General features: G+C 37.6%; 2 protein-coding genes across 2 annotated transcripts in view; one reads left to right on the forward strand and one right to left on the reverse strand.

Moving 5' to 3' along the window:
* Window positions 1–1,213: 1,213 nt before the first annotated feature.
* CB1H4orf46 (chromosome B1 C4orf46 homolog) lies at window positions 1,214–5,871 on the reverse strand. The gene is made up of 2 exons (XM_060653890.3): window positions 5,260–5,871; window positions 1,214–3,598 (listed from the first exon to the last, which is right to left on the reverse strand). The coding sequence occupies exons 1-2, from the start codon at window positions 5,443–5,445 to the stop codon at window positions 3,443–3,445; spliced, it is 342 nt and encodes a 113-aa protein (XP_060509873.1). The 5' UTR covers window positions 5,446–5,871; the 3' UTR covers window positions 1,214–3,442.
* A 37-nt stretch (window positions 5,872–5,908) lies between these two features.
* Window positions 5,909–20,409, forward strand: part of ETFDH (electron transfer flavoprotein dehydrogenase) — a 32,604-nt gene continuing 18,103 nt past the window's right edge. The window contains exons 1-5 of the mRNA XM_078445650.2: window positions 5,909–6,186; window positions 14,858–14,998; window positions 15,416–15,645; window positions 17,003–17,084; window positions 17,724–17,842. Of these exons, the coding sequence (XP_078301776.1) occupies window positions 6,153–6,186; window positions 14,858–14,998; window positions 15,416–15,645; window positions 17,003–17,084; window positions 17,724–17,842 (606 nt within the window). The 5' untranslated portion in view covers window positions 5,909–6,152. The remainder of the gene's footprint in view (window positions 6,187–14,857; window positions 14,999–15,415; window positions 15,646–17,002; window positions 17,085–17,723; window positions 17,843–20,409) is intronic.

Here is a 20,409-nt window from a genome sequence, read left to right on the forward strand (position 1 = left end):
TTCAGCCAGGTCACGATCTCGCGGTCCGTGAGTTCGAGCCCCACGTCAGGCTCTGGGCTGATGGCTCGGAGCCTGGAGCCTGTTTCCGATTCTGTGTCTCCCTCTCTCTCTGCCCCTCCCCCGTTCATGCTCTGTCTCTCTCTGTCCCAAAAATAAATAAAAAACGTTGAAAAAAAAAAAATTAAAAAAAAAAAAAAAAGAGAGAGAGCACAAACGGCAGAGGGGGCAAAGGGGGGGAGAGGGGGAGAGAGAGAGAGAGAGAGAGAGAGAGAGAGAGAATCCCAAGCAGGCTCTGTGCTGAGCAGGATCATGGGATCATGACCCAAGCTGAAATCAAGAGTCAGATACTCCGGTGACTGACTGAGCCACCGAGGCACCCCAGCCTCTTGAGGCTTTTAATTACATCAAAATACTGAGTTTTTCTCTAAGGTGTATATAGAACTGGTAGTGAGCTACTTAGTTAAGAAAACAATTTCTTAAGTCTTTAAGTAAATGTTTATGTTTTGAGCTCTTCCCCAACCCCTGCCATGAAGCAGAGCAAAAAGAAATACAAAAAGGGATGCTTTTTTAAAAAGCCACTGTTAAAAATAAGATGAACTTCTCTGTGGGCCACACATGACAACAAAAACTGTCAACAGAGCTGAGCTGTGGGGATACCAGACTCCTGACACTAGCAGCTATGAGTTTTAGTCATGAGGAATGAACTGAAAGTGTCCACAGAAGCCTCACCTCCTGAAATCAGGGGTTAACCTAAGCTGACTGCAATTCAACAAAATTATAAGTCAACTAAGATGGTTCTTCTTTTCTAACATAAAAACATGCATGGTGGGGAGAGGAAGTCACATACACAAAAATCAAAGTAGTACAGATCATACTTATGATACAGCTGTAACAGAAAAAGTTATAGGGGACTTAGCATAGGGCTAAGCAAATAAATCAGAATACAATATGGAGCTCAGAACCAAACACTTACATGGTAATTGAATGACAGATGTAGCATTTGAAATACTGATACTTGAAGGAACAGCAACAGACATACAAAAATAAACAAGATCCCAAAATCGCACCATAAGCAAAAGTTAATCAGACGAATAAACACCTCAACATTAAAAACAAAAATTTAACTTTTGGAAAGACATAAAGGAGAGTATCTTTATGACATTTCCTATACAAGCCCCAGAAAGCACTATTATGAAAAACTGGTAAGATTCCATTAAAATTAAAAGCCTTTATTTAAGAAAACTCCACACTCAAATACAAAGATAAACCACAAGCTACAATAGATAGTTGAAACACAGAGAACAGGTCATTAGTTAGTATTCAATATATGGAACACCTACAAATTGATAAGGAAAAGACAAAACCTAATAGAAAAATGGACAAAGGTATGGCCTCAGGAATCACACACTGCATTTCTTCAATCTCCTAGTAGTTATTAAAGTCAGCACTATTCAACATGTGAGACTATACAAGGGCATGAATACCAGGAGGCTGACCATTGTGGCCATCTGGAGGCTAGCTACCACATACACAAAAAAGTATTTTGTAGTGCTTTGAAAACATACACATGTACTATAAATATAAAAACACAAACTAGAATATACACCACCTCCAGGACAATGGTTACCTCTGGGGAGAGAAGGGGTGGGATCAAAGAGGTAGCAAAAGTTTCAAATGTATCTGACATTTACAAACATAGATCTGAAGAAAGTATAGCCAAATGCTAACATTTTTTTTTTTTTTTTTAATGTTTATTGATTCTTGAGAGAGAAAGCAAAAGCGGGGCAGGGGCAGAGAGAGAGAGGGACAGAAGAGCCAAAGATCTGTGCTGTCCACACAGAGCCCGATGCGGGGCTCAAATCCACGAACTGTGAGATCAAGACATGAGCTGAAGTCTGGACGCTTAACAGACTGAGCCACCCAGCTGCCCCAAATGCTAATATTTATTAAATCTGTATGGTAGGGATATATTCTTTAATCATTCACTTTTCCTGTTATGTTCAAAATATTTCAATAAAAAGTTTTAAAATAATGAACCCAAAGAAATGGAAATAAAATTTGCTTTGAACAAGTTTATTTTTATACATTTTAAAAATTGCAATTTTCGTGACATGTAAGAAAAATATTTTTCTAATATGAAAATAAGTATCTCTTTGGTATAGAAGCACACCATTTGTGTTATCTTTAACTAAAAAGAAAAAATTTAAAAAAAAAGGGGACCAAGAACTATGACCTAATATACTCAATGAAACTATTCTTTGCCCATCCGTTTGTCCCCTTTCATAACCCCACTGTGGGTCTTTAGAATACATATCTGTACACAACTCCATATCTACAAAGAACTAAGATGCATTATCAAAGATGTCTAGAAATTACGGAATATTAGTTGGCTTAATTGTCGACACAAACCACCAAAGAGAGACAGAGAGAATATAAGATATGGAACAAGTAAAGTAGAACATTGTCAATAAAGTGAAATTATATGCAAGCAATCACATCATTTAAATTTGTTGGCTTAAAAACACAGTAATTTCTTTAGAATTATATTTAGAATTTAAATTATTATGTGCAAAGCTCAAAAAGTAATAGTACAGAGCCATAACTTTGACAAGGCACTTTAAAGAGAACAACCAAACATACAACAACATCAAAAAGAGTTCACCTGAGAAATAAACAAGGAAAAAATATAAACATTCTTTCTAGACAGGCTTTCATTTTCTGAAATAAAAGCTTTTTAGAAAGCATCATAAAGGATAACAAAGTATTTATCATATATTTTAAAAAGTTGTCCTCAAAGTTCAAATTCTCGTCAAAAAAAAAAAAAAAAGAGATTGTATTCCTTCAAGTCAGTGAGGTTCTGAGTCAAATACTTTTTTAGAAAAACAATTACAATTTTCATGGTAAAAACAGGAACAAAAAAAAAAACAGCTTTTAACTGTACTGTCAACTCTTTTATTCAACAAACATTTACTGATTGCTGTGTGACACAGTTGCTCTAGGTGCTGGAGATAAACAAGACACAATCATTAGTTCCAGGGACCTTGGCCTAGTGGCACTGGGCCAACATTGGTAGCCTTAAAGTTACCTCCCTAGGTCTGTAAAATAAAGCTCAACTTCAAACTCTGGCATTCTTGGCATCTTCTTGCAAATCAAATAGAATAATGATTTAACTATTTTTTTTCTGCCATTAAAACTATAGATAACAATATCTACTGATGAAATTAACTTCCATAAAAGATTCTATGAAGGTTTAGAGGACAGAAAGTATTTAAAGATAAATATTGCCAACATCAAATATAACATCAGTATTCTGCTTTCACAAAAGTGAAGGAAACCAAAAAAATTTCATTCTGAATACACAGAACTACTGGAGACTACCTTATACTTATGGTACACGTGCAAATATCATCAATGAGGAAGTATGAATTATTACACAGCCAAATCAGTTGTCAGGCTTCAAAGAATCATAACCTTCTTTCAAGAGGTCCCTCCATGTTTTAAGGAAACGTGCATTTTCTGTACATTTGAAGGCAAGCTCTTCCACTTGAGCTGATACTGCAGATGTGGCTTCAAGAAGTTTGGTTAATGAAAATGCTGCCTGAAATTTAAAAAAAAAAAAAAAAAAAAGGAAGAAAGAAAGAAAGAAAAGAAAAAAGAAACAACAGAAGTTTATTTTTAAGATTTTCATCTCATTTTATAAACAGTCTAAAAATAGCTTAAAACCTTGACTCCATTGCCTAAGTTATTTTCCTTAAAAGTAACAAAAAAATCTTCAAATGAAAATACCAGCTCTTTCAGGGAACCCAAGAAATTCTTTCATATGAAGTAAGCTTTGAGGAAATATGTCTGCTGGAAAGGCATCCATTATGCACCAAACATAACAAATCAGTATTTTTTTTTTAACTGAAAATACACTAGGGGTGCCTAGCTGTCTCAGTCCATAGAACATGAAACTCTTCATCTGGAGGTTGAGTTCAAGTCCCACTTTGGGTGTAGAGATTACTTAAAAAAAAAATCTTTAAAAGGAAAAAAAAAAAGAAAGTAAAAAAAAAAAAATACACTAGAATCTCATTTAACTCAACAAGAGGACTTGGATCCCTTGACACTAAGGACCAGAAGTATCTGAAGAAGGACTTACAGACTTACTTCATCATAAACAACTCACTAAAAAATAAAAAACTCACTGATATTTAGTAACAAGGGCAGTGCTCCACTAATTTTACCTGTGAACGCTATTTAAACCATGAAAATATATAGAACAAAGAACAGATACTCTGAGCTGACATATATGAACAAAATCAAAATGAACAAAATCAAGCATACAGAAATGTTTTCTTCACCTATAATATAGAATAACACTGTTCCTACACTAACACATCAGCAGTCCAGTCTACATATTCTCTTGAAACCAGTCTTGTTTCAGCAAAAACAGTTTTGTTCACCATTTTAGTCATCTCTAAACAAGCAAACAAATACTTGTTAAGATAATCGAGTTCATTATCCAGTTTCCAGTCTGCACAACAGGGTCTATTCCACAAAGTTCTCCCAGGAGGATCACACCCTACATACCTCATTCACTTGACCCATCCAAGAGTCTTTTTATACTGAAACTCCGGTGATGGGTGAGTAGGTGGGTGTGCGCGCCACTGGGAATTCGCAATTCAACAGAAACCATACTATGCATTCTAGCAATCATAGGGAGGGGTTTTTGACCTAACCTTTAATGAAACCCAATCTAGACTACAAGCGCAGTTAAGTAATCCCTCCAAACTGGGTCCAGCGCACAGCAAGCCTAAAACAGACAATAATAGCATTGCCAGCTGGCTCTGGCAGGTGGCCAACTAGAGCAGCGGGATCTTAAGTCCCAAGGAAAGAAATCACAGCCTGATTCTAAGCACCAGCAGGCAACAAGAGCGCAGACACCGCCTGCACAAGTCGGCGCAGTAGAGCAGAACGGTTTCAGGTTACAGAGGGTGATTGAAACCAGAAGGCGAGACTAAAAGAAAAGAGGGTTGGGGCGGTGGAGGGATAACCCCTTATTCCTCAACACTAAATCTAAAGGCGGAATCCTCATAGATGGGGGACAAAGGGCCTTGGGTCGCCAGTTTACTCAACCCATCCCCCAGCCCATACTCTGAAAGGGCAGAAGCGCGAGACGCGCCGGACTGGGTGCGCGGACTCCTGGTCCTTTTCTCCCTTGCACCGCCACGGTCTGTCTTCCAAAAAGGGCTGAGTGGGGACCTGTCTACCAACACTCACGTCTCCGATCTGCAGCTCCACTTCCTCCAGGGGGTCCACTGTTCGGCTGCTGCTTCTGCTTGGAACTGGCCAGCCCAAACTCACTGGGACGCCGGGGGAAGATGTTGACGAGGCGTCTGAAGACGAGGGAGACGAAGGAGGTGGCGGGGGCGGCGAAGAAATCCGCACGTCCTCAGGGTTTGCCATTGAGCGAGGCTGGGACTGCAGAATCCGACCTTAGCAGCCGAACCGACACCAACAGTCTTTCAAACTGCTCGCGCCCAACGCCCAGAAGCCCCGCCTCCTCCCGGCCGCAATCCCGCCCAGTATACGAGTGGGTCTCTAGCCAAATCCGCGGATACCAGTCATTTTTTCGGGACAGCCAATCAAATGTCAGTTAATTCACCTTGGGTAGCTCAACGCTCTTGCGCAAACTTCCAGTCAGGCTCAGAAGACGCTTGAGCAGAGGACTACAACTCCCAGAATGCCGTATGCATCGCGCCGCCTCCCACTGCTTTTGGGAGGCGCATTACACTACCGGATCTGTGGGTCTCCCTCACAAGCCCCCGGAGGCCTCACCACGCCTTGGTGAGACGCGAAACTCAGAACCAATCCTCAGCCTAAAGCCGGGGGCGGGCTGGGACTTAGAGTCTCTTTCCTTTTCCTCTTTCGGAACGTGACCCGGAAGTCTCTGCTGGCCATCGCGTCCATGCGTGGCGCCGGCGCAGAGCGAGAAAGAGGCGGGAACACGGTGAAGCCACAGTGTTGGGCCGAACTCTAGGCAAACTTCAGCGGAGGTGTTGGTCCTTCTTGGCAGGTGATGGCGCCCCCCGCGGCCTAGAGGTCCAGCGCCCGCGGCGAGCCACAGACAGCCCTTCCGTTGTGTTCCACCGACAGTCCTGGGAACAGTGAATATGTTGGTGCCGCTAGCCAAGCTGTCCTGCCCGGGTGAGAGAGAACTCCGGGCGGGGATAAATGGAGGAAGGTCGAGGAGTCGGGGCGAAAAGGACAGGGCCACACCTGCGGGGGGGGGGGGGGGGGGGGGGGGTGCGGCTGGACACCTACCTCTCTCCTCCGGCTCTCCTGGCGTTCACTGGTTAAACTAGGACGAAGGCCACGCTGTCTGCGCCTGGTAATGGACCCTAAATTCCTCCCCATTGAGTTGCCCCAATTGGAAGAATTAACAACTAGGTTAAAGGTCGTGGGCTGAGGAACCTTGTCAACATGACTCTCCGGTGGACTCCTGAACCGAATATTCCCAAATCCTGGTCCTAAAACTCTTATCCCATAGCTCAGGTGTTATATGTTGCATTGTTTTAAATGGATAAAATAATATTTGCACAGTTTTTCTTCTTGGTCGTGTACTGACTTTCGTCTTTGCACCCATCCTAGTCCATTCTTAAGAATTTGAAGTCCGATCTGTCACATGATTAACATCCATGTGCTGCCCCAAGTCACCAGATTACATCTGGAGCCAGAAATTTTTCTACATTGTCTAAAATTAACCTTAGAGGCTTACCGTGTTATGGGTGCTCCTAGAACCATCATGATTTGTGAAAATACCTCATTACCTTCCCTTTCTCTTAAGTAAAAAAAAAAAATAATAATAATAATGCAGTTGAATGGTCTTTGGTTGGTTTTACCTAAAAACAAAAAAAGTTTAAAAATTCAAAAAACTTCACTGCAGAATCTTGAATTTTCTCACAGTTGTCTTAATTTTTTTATCTTTTATTTAATTTTTGGTTATGGAATAAACAAGTATACATACTGCAGATTCACGGATGTTCTTATTATGTACATTTTATGAAAGTAGAATTTTGTCAAATTTGGCTACCATATGTTAAATTAGAATTTTGTTTAAAGTTCCTGTTACTCATACATGTATTACTACACCTAATGTGTAGATATGCTTTATGTTTTGTGGAATATCAAAGTAGTCAGATGCTATCTACCCTACTGCCTAATTTAGCTGAAACCATTCTTGGGCCAAGCCTTAACCAAATTCCACCACAATCAGCATTTCCATTTTCCATGGATACTTAAATCATTGCCATTTTCATAGCTCAGTGTTAGCACTACTGGCAACAAAGAGATGGACACAAATGTGTTGGCAGTGATGTTATGAGTTCAATGGACTTTTTGACCTTCTCTACCAAAATTCAGCCAAGTTGCCTAATGGTTCAGATGTTTAAAGTGGAGTACCAGATTTGTTTTCAGAAAAAGAGTAAAGGTCATGACTTTTTAATTTTTGTCCCCTGGGGAAAATCAAACTACCCAATTCCAAATATTCTCAAGAAAACCACTGGCTATGTAAGCAATAGAATTAGTTTTGTCTGATACCAGGTCATCAGTTTGCAGCAGCAAATGGTAACTTCTATACACCAAACTACAATTCATCACAAAACAAAGATTTTTAATATCTTTTACTAATACAAATAATTATTTAATAAATATTCTTTTGAATAATGATAATGCTCTATTTGAACTGAACTCTAGAACTGAATTCTCCTGTAATATCTTTATTTATGTATTTTAGATACATTTTTTTTCAAGATTTAGGATATGTGAAAAGTTATCTAATAATTAAAACATTATTCCCAATATTAAAATTTTTAGTATGCCTCTGTAAGTAGAGAAAATTAGTTTCCTTGCCACTCTTTTTAAGATTATCAAAAACATTTTTTTAATATTTATTTTTGAGAGAGAGAGAGCACGTGCACAAGTGGAAGAAGGGCAGAGAGAGAGAGGGAGACACAGAATCTGAAATAGACTTCAGGCTCCAAGCTGTCAGAACAGAGCCCATCTCGGGGCTTGAACCCACATCCATGAGATCATGACCTGAGCCAAGGTCAGATGCTTACCCGACTGAGCCACCTAGGTGCCCCAAGATATTTTTTAGTGTTTAAAAGTCCTTAGAGTTCAGCCACTATACATCTCTTTCCTTCCTGTTTCCCACAATCTTTACTTATTGATTTTCTGAGGCCAGATTTTTGCTTTAAAAAAATATTTTATTGGGGCACCTGGGTGGCTCAGTCGGTTAAGTGGCCGACTTTGGCTCAGGTCATGATCTCGCGGTTCGTGAGTTCAAGCCCTGCGTCAGGCTCTGTGGTGACGGCTCAGAGCCTGGAGCCTGTTTCAGATTCTGTGTCTCCCTCTCTCTGACCCTCCCCCATTCATGCTCTGTCTCTCTCTGTCTCAAAAATAAATAAACGTTAAAAAAAAAATTTTTTTTAAATAAAAAAATATTTTATTGGAAAGAATAAATCATAAAAATATGCTAGTTCTGCAATTAGGTACTAAAAAACAATTAGACTATGCCAGGCAATTATCTCTCCATGTAATTAGAAAAGAAAGGAAAAAAAAAATCTTGTTTTCATCACAGCACAGTTTCCATTCACAAATCATTCCAAATCCGATCATAGTCTCAGAGCTTGACTGATGTTGGAAGGATTGAGACTGAGCTTGAGTGGGACCATCTGAATTCCTATTTATCTACTGTAAATGGGGATGAACTGCCCCACAATTTTTATAAGGTCATGAAGGATAAGATGTATTAAAATTGAGAATTCTTGTTTTTTAATTTTTAAGTTGATTTACTTTGAGAGAGGGAGAGCACATGAGTGCTCAGGCACACACAAGCAGGGGAGAGCAGAGAAAGAGATAATCCCAAGCATCAGGCTCTGCGCTATCAGCACAGAGCCCGAGGCCGGGCTCAGTCCCATGAACCCTCAGATCATGACCTAAGCCGAGATCAAGTAGGATGCTTAACTGAGTCACCCAGGCACCCCTAAAATTGAAAATTTTGAACTGTTCAGTATGTCCATTAAAATGTAAATTTTATTGTATATTTCAAATCCATGTAAAAGTCTTTGTTGATCTTTACTAATTATTTGTTATAGCCCATATTTAGAAACTTATTTTGGGGATGTCTAGCTGACTCAGTCAGTAGAGCATGTGACTCTTTATATCGGGAGTGTGAGTTCGAGCCCTACATTGGGTGTAGAGTTTACTTAAAAATAAAATCTTAAAAGAAAAAGAAACTTGTTCATTTGCAGATAGATGCTTCCTTATAAGAGACAAGTTAAAAACTAGGAAAGGCCTCATTATTATTTTTATTGCTGTATAACCCAAGTTACTTTTTGGAAATTAAACCACAGATTTGCAGGTTCCTGCAAACTACAGTGAAAATTGTAACTAGGAAGATATCTATTTAGTTATCAAATATGTATTAGCCCCTTGCTTTTTGTAAGAGTTATACTAGATCATATATCATAGTATTTCCAAGGCAAAGACTGACCATAAACTTTAGAGCTGATGGGGTGAGCAGAGTTAGAATAACATGCTGAATGTTTCGTTGCTGTTAATGAATTCAAACACAATGTAAACAGACTCCAAAACCTATGCGCTTAACCACTGCTTTTTTCCATGTTGCCCTTTTCTATTTGTTTTGTTTTTAATTAATAAACTTAGTTTTGGGGGGCAGTTTTAGGTTTAAAGAAAAGTTGAGCAGAAAATACACAGAGTTTCCATATAACTTTCCCCCATTCCCCATTAACATCTGGTATTGGTGGTACATTTGTTACAATTGGTGAACCAATTTTGATACATTGTTATTAGAGTTCATTCTTTGTATTGTACATTTTATGTGCATTTGACAATGTGTAATGACATGTATCCACCATTAGTTACATTATTGTATAGAATAGTTTACCCCCAGATCCCCTGTGTTCCACATTTTCATCTCTTCTTCTCTCTTCCAGAACCCATGGCAACCACTGATTTTTTTGTAATGTCTCTATAATTTAATCTATAGAATGTCACGTAGTTGAAATCATGCAGTATATAGAATGGCATTTTCAGATTGCCTTCTTTTAATATGCATTTAAGTTTCCTCCATGTCTTTTCATGTCTAATAGTTCATTTCTTTTTAGTGCTAAATAATATTCTATTGTTTGGATGCACCCCAGTGTATCTGTTTATCCATTCACCTATTCAAGGACATCTTCCAAGTTTTGACAATTATGAATAACGCTGCTATACATTCATGTGAAGGAAGGGCTTTGTTTTTAATATTGGCCATTTTCTTTCTTTTATTTTATTGTGATAAGAACTCCTAACATGGCATAGACCCTCTTGACAAATGTTTAAATGTATGTTATTGTTGACTATAGGTACAGTGTTGAACATCAGATCTCTAGAGCTTACTCATCTTGCTTGACTGCAGGTTTTTGTGTGGACATTAATTTTCAACTCATTTGGGTAAATAGCAACGGGTGCAATTGCTGGATCATTTGTTAAGAGCATGTTGAGCTTTGTAAGAAATGCCATACTATCTCCCAAAGTGGCTGTACCACTTTGCATTCCCACTAGCAATGGATGAGAGATCCTTTTGCCCCACATCTCTGTTAGAAAAAAAATTTCCAGTGTTTTTCTCATAATCTTTATTGTGTGTGGTTGTGAATATTCTTTTTTTTAATAATAGTTTTATTGAGATATGTCACATACCATACAATCACACCATCTAAAATACACAGCTCAATGGCTTTTAATATAAACACACAGTTGTGCAGCCCTCACCACAGTCTATTTCAGAACATTTTCATCACCTTAAAAAGAAACCTCACACCATTAGCAGTCACTCTTCAACCTCTCCAGCCCTAGGCAACAACTAATCTATTTTCTGTCTCTATAAATTACTCTAGTCTGGATATTTCATATACATGGGATTCTATAATACGTGATCTTTCCCTGCTGGCTTCTTTCATTTAGCAATATGTTTTCAAAGTGTACCATATTGTAGCATATATCACTACTTTATTTCTTTTTGTTGCTGAATAATATTCCATTGTATGAATATATCACCTTTTATCCATTCACAGACATTTGGATTTTCTCTATAATTTAGCTGTTATAAATTATGCATCTGTGAAGATTCATGTACAAGCTCTTGTGTGTTTTCATTTGTCTTAGGTATATACCTAGGGGAGAGCTACATAGAAATTCTGTGCTTAAGGTTTTGAGGAACTGGGAGACTGTTTTCCAAAGTGGCTGCACCATTTCACATTCCCACCAGTTGTGTATGAGGGTTCCAGTTTTTCCACATCCTCATCAACATTTGTTATTATCCCTCTTACTGCTTATAGCCCTCCTGGTGGATATAAAGTGTTATCTCATTGTGGTTTTGATTTGTATTTCCCTGATGGTTAATGATGTTGAGAATCTTTTTATGTGCTTATTGGCCATTTATATATCTCCTTTGGAGAAATGTCTATTCAGATCCTTTGTCTCTTTTTTAATCTGGTTGTCTTTTTATTATTAGAGATGAGTTTATTATATATGCTTGATACAAGTCCCTTATGAGATACATGATTTGCAAATATTTTCTCCCATTCCATGAGTTATCTTTTCACTTTCTTGATGGCATCCCTTGAAGATAAAAGGTTTTTATTTTGTTGAAGTATAGTTTACCTATTTTCTCTTTTGTTGCTTGTGTTTTTGGTATCATAGCAAAGAAACCTTTGTCTAATCCAGGGTCACAAAGATTTATACCCATGTTTAAAAAAAAATTATAGTATTAGCTCTCACATTTGGGTCTTTGAAGCTTTTTGCGTTAACTTTTGTATCACCATAATCTTAATCTTTTAACTTTGTATTTTTAAATAATTTTACACTTACAGAAGCATTGTAAAGATGACACAGAGTTCCCATATACCCTTTGCCCAGCTTAACTCCTTACATAAGCATAGTATAATTATCAAAACTAAGAAATTGATACTGATGTAATACTATTAACTAAACTACTGACTCTATTTGCATTTTATTATTCTGTTCCAGGATCCAATCCAGGACACCATGTTGCTTTTAGTTGTCATGTCTCCTTAGTCTACCTCAATGTGATAGTTCCTCTGTCTTTTCTTGTCTTTCATACTTTTGATATGTACTAGCCAGGCATTTTGTAGAATGTTCCTCAATCTGAATTTGTCTGATTTCTCATAATTACACTGAGGTTATAGATTTTGGGGGAAGTATGACACATAGGTGAAGAGCTCTTCTTATCATATCAGGGAGTATGTTTTACCAACATATCTTATTGCCAGTAATGTTAAACTTGATCATTTGGTTAAAGGGTCTGCTATATTTCTCCACTGTAAAAGTAATATTTTTCCCTTTCATGCTCTACTTGTGGGAAGCTAGTAACTAATTGTAACCTACACTCAGAAGCAGAGAAACAAATAATCGGTGGATGTATCACCATAATCTTTTATACTTTGACTTTTTCTGTTAAAATTATAGGCCAAGTGGAATTCATTTTGATAGGAAGAAAAAGGTACACTTTTTTCCCAAATGACTGTCTCCCTATCTTTGATGATTTAGTGAGTAACCATCTCTTCTCCCTGATTAGAAATGGCATCTTTATCAGACATCAAATCCTGAACTCTTTATTCTTTTCCTTTGATTATTCTATCCCTTCTCCTATAACAGACTTTTAATTATTATAGCTGCAAATACAAGTTTTTATACTTTTCAGGGCTATTCCCAAGGGAGGATTCTCTGTCCCTTTTTTTTTTTTTTTTATAATGGGAAAAATTATGAAGAAGAGTACTGGAGAAGAGAGACTGAAATTGAAGATACAGGTCAAAGGGAAGGCCTCAGATGGAGGGATGTCCCTACAAATATGGGAGGGATAAGCCTCATCATCCAGGTGGAAGGATTAATCTAAGTGAAGGGAAACGACATCTATTATAACCTAAGAGAATGAACAAAGAGTAGATACAAATACAGATTACATTAGAAGTTGTTGCCAAGGAAATAGGAAAGTTCCCACCTAATTGCTTCTATCTTTCTATGATGTTTGGTGTGTTAGAGTATCTGCTTCAGATAAGGGAGGGAGGAGGTAGAGTTGAAGATTTTAGGACAACAGAGGTTTAAAGAAAATTATTGCAGATAAATCTTTGCACACTTCTGTTTATTTCTATTTTCTTACTTAAAGTATAGGTACATTTTTGAGGCGCTCTGAAGATACTGCCATATGGGAGAGTTAATTTTTTAAAAGGCTGACCATAAAACCTAGTTTGCCTGCATTGTCCCAGCATAATTAGTACTGCCCCTTGTTACTTTCACAAGTATCCAGTTGATAAATTATGTGGTCATCCTATTTATAGGTTAGGCTTGATACGAGCTATATTGAAAAATTAGTTTATTAGGTACTTCTAAAATATTATAGTTTGAAAACATTGCTTTAATGAGGAGAAGCTAACTGAATTGTTCACCTGGGGCACCTGGGTGCCTCAGTCAGTTAAGCACCCAACTTCGGCTTAGGCTCAGGTCATGATCTCACAGTTCATGTATTCAAGCCCCACATTGGGCTCTCGGCTGACAGCTCAGAGCCTGGAGCCTGCTTCCAATTCTGTGTCTCCCTCTCTCTCTGCCCCAACCCCACTTGCACTGTGTCTCTCTCTGTCTCTCAAAAATAAACAAACGTTAAGAAGAAAATTTTAATTGTTCATCTAGGAAATAGTATAGTGTGTTTCAGTACGTGCACAACTAATGGCTCAACAATATAGACCTAACTATTAACTGAATGTGGTATTGATATGGTCAGAATGTGAACACAGATTTCCAAATATAAGACATCATATAGAATCATACAATTTTGGATCAAAAAGTTAGCTTAATCACCTCATGCCAGTCAGAGTGGCTAAAATGAACAAATCAGGAGACTATAGATGCTGGAGAGGATGTGGAGAAACGGGAACCCTCTTGCACGGTTGGTGGGAATGCAAACTGGTGCAGTCGCTCTGGAAAACAGTGTGGAGGTTCCTCAAAAAAATTAAAAATAAATCTACCCTATGACCCAGCAATAGCACTGCTAGGAATTTACGCAAGGGATACAGGAGTACTGATGCATAGGGGCACTTGTACCCCAATGTTTATAGCAGCACTCTCAACAATAGCCAAATTATGGAAAGAGCCTAAATGTCTATCAACTGATGAGTGGATAAAGAAATGGTGGTTTATATACACAATGGAATACTACTTGGCAATGAGAAAGAATGAAATCTGCCCTTTTGTAGCAATGTGGATGGAACTGGAGAGTATTATGCTAAGTGAAATAAATCATACAGAGAAAGACAGATACCATATGTTTTCACTCTTATGTGGATCCTGAGAAACTTAACAGAAGACCATGGGGGAGGGGAAGGAAAAAAAAAAAAGGGAGGGAGCCAAAACATAAGAGACTCTTAAAAACTGAGAATAAACTGAGGGTTGATGGGGGGGGGGGGGAGGGACAGGAAAGTGGGTGATGGGCATTGAGGAGGGCACCTGTTGGGATGAGCACTAGGTGTTGTATGGAAACAAATTTGACAATAAATTTCATTAAAAAATAAATAAATAAAAATCATCATCTAGTGACCCTTTCGTTTTTTGGATGAGGAAACTGAAATCTAGAGAGGTTAAGTGATTTGTTTGAGGTTTTAGGGCTAATTAATAGAAAATTAAACAGAAACCAGATCTGATTCCCAATCTTAGAATTTTTTTCTCTTAAAAAATGTTTTCAGCCTATTCCTGAGGAAAGCTAATTGAAAAAGAAATAATAATGTTCATAATTTTCATGCAGCATATCAGTGCTTTCATGCCTTAAAAATTAAGAAAAATTATCTACCTCTGTGTGGTACAAGATGGTCTTCAACTTCTGTTGTACCTCGAATTACTACCCACTATACTATTTATCCACGGGATAAAGACAAGCGATGGGAAGGTAAGTAATAATTTCTGTAGAAGAGTCAAGGCTTTTCTAAATACTTTGTATCGTTTTGTGGAGAGAAATATTTTTCATGATAGTATAAAATCATCTAATAGTATTTCATAGCTTTACCAACACTATCACATATTGATATTGAGATAAGCAAATATCTGCTAAGTTTATAGTAGTAAATCCCAAAGCCGAAAGTTGGCTTCTAGAACCTAAAGTAAGATCTACACTGGAAAAGAACCTAACAGAACGTCCAATTAATACAATAATATACTTAGTATAATTTTCATGCAAAGCAGAGGGGCAATTTCTATAAGTAACGCTTAGCATAGTATAGTATTTGTAACCCAGTATGTGATTTTTATCAGATCATGTTCATCGCAGAATTTTCATGTATTTTTTTAAACATTTTTTTCCTTCCAGGAGTGAACATGGAGAGGTTTGCGGAAGAAGCAGATGTGGTTATCGTTGGCGCAGGCCCCGCAGGACTCTCTGCAGCAGTCCGTCTAAAGCAGCTGGCTACTAAACATGAAAAGGACATACGTGTGTGTCTCGTAGAGAAAGCTGCTCAAATAGGAGCTCATACTCTCTCAGGGGCCTGCCTGGATCCACGTGCTTTTGAAGAATTATTCCCAGACTGGAAGGAGAAGGGAGTATGAAAAATTGGTTTTTATACAAAGCATAATCTTTATTCTATCTCTATTTCCAAATTATAGAATATGGAAAACCCTTTTCACATAATTCTACGTGTTAGAGGATTATTATAGATAGGTATTTTTTTAACTTAAAAAGAATGAAAAAAATTGAGTCCTGTCAGATTTTGAGGGTATTTCCTAACTTGTTCCATAGGTGTTTATATCATTGTTCTTATTAAAGCTGTCAATTTCCTGGAACAGTGCAATATGTAAAGCCAAAGAGGATAGTCTAACCAAATGGTCTAAAGAAAGAAATTAACATGGCCTCTCATAACCTAAGCAGAAAGGGCACTGGTATGATACGTAGAGAACTGTGTTAGTTTTACTGCTTTCATAATTTGTAGGACCTTGGTTAAAATCTTACACTTTACATGTCTTAGTTTTTTCTTCTATAAGATGGGTTATGTTATATCTGCCAACATTAGAATATTCACTACCTGTGAATATACTTTGTAAAGGTCAAAAATTATATGGTTTCTGTATTATTTCTGTATGGAGTAAATTGAATTCCAAAATTTTCATCTATGTTTTTCTTTCTAAAACACCAAGCTCAGGGCACTGGGGTGACTCACTCAGTCAGTTAAGTGTCTGACTTGGGCTCAGGATGGTGAGTTCAAGCCCCACATCGGCCTGCTATCTGCGCAAAGCCCACTTTGGATCCTCTGTTTCCCTCACTGTCTGCCCGTCCCTCGCTCTCGCACACTCTCCTGATCTCGCACGCTCTCCTGATCTCTCTCTCAAAAATAAATAAACACTAAAGAAAAGACTTTAAAATAAAAGACCAAGCTCCTTTAAACTAGAAATACTTTAGTTATACCTAATTAACTTCCTTTTTACAATATTGTATCAAAAATAGATCTCATTGAATTGCTATAGTATCAATTAGAAAAAGATTTTCTAAGCCCAACTGAGCAGATACAATCCATTACATACATGTTAATTGTCTGTATCCAAAGGAAAAATAAAATTTCTCTTCTGTTTTCATCAAGCAGGAAGTTACAACTTGGAGCAAGCACCTAGGCTAACCTCCCACAGAGAGAGGGAGACAGGAAGCCATGTCCAAGATGTCTCCAAGCCCCCCCCAACAAAGACATTTCTGGGATGTAAAACTGGCTTATTTAGGTTCTAAAAAGATTCCTAAACATCTCAAAGAGACAAAGAGGATTTATAGTTCCAAGTTTTCTAAAGGAAATGATGAAAGAAAAGTGAGGAAAGTAGTTCACTTTCCCTTTGACAGTTTATTTTTTTATTATTTCTATTTATCATTACAAATATGAACTAAAAATTTCCTTCTTTTTCCTTCTTTTGTTTTCAGGCTCCACTTAACACTCCCGTAACAGAAGACAGATTTGGAATTTTAACGGAGAAATACAGAATTCCAGTGCCAATTCTTCCAGGTAAGGTATGACAAATATTTGTAGTATCTTAGAATTCCATACGTGGAAGGAACTACATTTCATCTGGTGAAATCCCTTCCTCTTACAGATGAGAAAACTGAGGCCCAGAGATTTGAAGGACTTACCCAAAGTTATATAGCTAACTTGTAGTAAAACAAGAATAGAACCTGGTTCTTCATCTTTATACTAGAACAATTGAGATAGCCTTGTAAGCCACTCAGAATTTTAATTTAGTGTTGTAATGTTTTTAATTTAGTGATTAGAATTTTTGCCAAAATTGTAGAAAATAAATGAAATTATGACCATTAGATAATGTGTATATTTACACAGAAATTATACATTGATTAGAATTTTTTAAATGTTTTATTTATTTTTTGGAAGAGAGAGCACAAGTGGGGAAGGGGCAGAGAGAGAGGGGGACAGAGGACCCGAAGCAGGCTCTGTGCTGACAGAAGCAAGCCCAATATGGGGCTCAAACTCACGAACCATGAGATCATGACCTGAGCCGAAGTCGGCCACTCAACTAACTGAGCCACCCAGGCACCCCTATATTGATTAGAATTTTTAAGTTAAGTATTTATGTATTTTATTTAGATATTTTATTGATAAAATGTCAGACTGATAAGCATATATTTGTAGGTCTTCCAATGAATAATCATGGCAATTACATTGTCCGCTTGGGACATTTAGTAAGCTGGATGGGAGAACAAGCAGAAGCCCTTGGTGTTGAAGTATACCCTGGTTATGCTGCTGCTGAGGTTTGTACAGCTTTATTTTGGTTTTAATATTTATAAGAATCTCTTTTCTTTTGAATATAAACCAAGGATAGTACAAATGTAAAGAAATAGATATTTTAGAAAAGCCATGGAATTTCAGAATTGTAAGATTAGAAGGAATCGTGAAAAGATCTAATCCAAAGAGTACTTGAATTCCTTATTTTGTACCTTCATCAAGTGATTGTCTAATTTACAATTGAACACCATCAGGAGTGAAATAATCTCTATCTGATGTTTGGATTGTTGATAATACTCTCTTATATTGAATAGAAATATATCTTCTGTTTCACACCATGTAGAACAAATCTGTGCCCTCTTCCAAGGACAGTTTTACAATTATAATTATGCCCTCCTCTCTTCTTCCTCACTTTCACTCTGGTGTTTTTTCTTTCGTAGGTTAAATATTCTCAGTTTTTTCAACCATAATGTTACATAGTTTGAGTTCCTTCAGTATTCCTCAGTGCCCTGAGATTCTTCCCTTTTTATCCTCTTTATAAAGCGGCACCCCAAATGAAAAAACTGCTTCAAGAGAAGAGCTGTTGCCTTCTTCATTCTGGAATCTGTTCTGTTTCTCTCAAAATAACTCTTTTGGCAAACATACCATACTATTGATTTGCACTGAGTGTTATTGGGGAAATGATTAAAAATGAAATCCCTTACTGGGGCTCCTGTGTAGCTCAGTTGGTTAAGCCTCTGACTCTTGATTTCTGCTCCAGTCATGATCTCAAAGTTCGTGAGTTCGAGCCCCACGTCAGGCTCTGCGATCACAGTACAGAGCCTGCCTGGGATTCTATCTCTCCCCCTCTCTCTGCTCCTTCCCTACTCACGCTATCTCTCAAAATAAATAAAAATAGATAGATAGATAGATAGATAGATAAAACAAAATCTCCTACAAACCCAGAAAAATCTGTATAAGTTATAAAAAAAAGTTTTATTATTTAATGAGCATTAAACCAAGACTGCAATGCATGTCACAGGCAGTCTGCTAGGGAGATTGCCAAAACAGAAAGAAATATCATTCTCTCACATAGCCACACAGATACAATCCATTACATATAGTTTAAGTGTCTTTATCCAGAGGAAAAATAAAATTTCTTGTATCTTTTTGACAAGCAGGAAGTTATAACTTAGAACCAAGCACCTAGCCCAGACTCCCACAGAGACAGGGAAATAGGACACCATTCTCCATGGTGTTCACATTTCAAATATGTCTCCATATTTGGAGAAACACATTTCTGAGATGCAGATCTGACAGGAGTCTTAAATAAGACTTTTAAAAACATTCCTATATCTCAGAGAGACATAGAAAGGGTTTACAGCTAAGTTTTCTAAAGGAAAGAATTGGAAGAATCGGCAGGAGGGGGAGGGGAGTTCTTTTGTTTTCGGCCTCAGGGAAAATTGAAAAAAAAAATTTTTTAAGTTTTTTTATTCAGAGAGAGAAAACGAGCTGGGGAGGGGCAGAGAGAGAAGGGGACAGAGGATCCAAAGCCAGCTCTGTGCTGACAGCAGAGAGCCTGATGCAGGGCTTGAATTCACGAGCGAAGCTGTGAGATCATGACCTGAGCCAAAGTCAGACACTTAACTGACTGAGCCACCCAAGTGCCCCTCAAAAATTTTTTAAATTTATTTTTACCCTTACAATATGTAAGTCAAATAAAACATGTAAGTCCCTGTATTATACTTGGTGCTATACTAATTTTTGTTTTCCCAGCTCATATATATGCATTTGGGTTTTTAGACCCAAATGTGGGGTTTTGCATTTTCCTTATTAAAATATTCTTGACTGGGATCAGTGTAAAAGTCACACTTTGTAGAATCTATGATTTTTACTTTTTGTGAACAGACACACACATATACACATAGTCTCTTACACTTTTCTTCTTTTCCTCACTCCATTAAAGATCATCATCAATAGATTAATGATCTGTTTGTTGGGTTTCTTTGTACTCTGAGTCAGACTTCAGTTCTAGTTCAAAGCCACATTCTACAGTTGATTCATTTTTAGGGTAAGAAATAAAATATTTATATGTTTTTCTTTTCATATCCATTGCTGCTAATCCTTGTTTCATCTTTTCACACCTGTGCTTTCTGTGTGATTCTAGTGTACGTTTTGTACTTCCTTTCTCAAGAGCATTTTTCTCCATAGGGGAATCGGAAGCCAAGTAAGGGTTACAGAGGATTGATTGCTATTTCTCATTCTCAGAATTACCCTTTTGACCAGTTTTTGCCAATCCTTCTTGCTCCAGAAATAAACTTTGATCACCTTTGGGCTGTCTTGAGCCTCTTTCTGTTTTGTTTTGTGGTTTCATTTTCTTTGGTGTTTTGTTTTTTGTTTTTTTTTTTTTTGGTGGGGGGAGGGGGTCTTAGCTCATTTGGAACAGAGGCTTTCCTGACACTATTGTCTTCCCACCCACACTGATGGTCTTCATTTGTTACAGGCCCTGATTTCAGGTTCTGTATACGTGTTTTTGATATCTGATCTCTTCAGAGAGCTTTTTGTTTATTGTTACTGGTTTCTTTAGTGACCTCTGTAGTAGCTTACCACTTTT

Source organism: Panthera onca, chromosome B1, assembly GCF_046562875.1.
Source record: "Panthera onca isolate mPanOnc1 chromosome B1, mPanOnc1 haplotype 2, whole genome shotgun sequence".
NCBI classification, from domain to species: Eukaryota; Metazoa; Chordata; class Mammalia; order Carnivora; family Felidae; genus Panthera; species Panthera onca.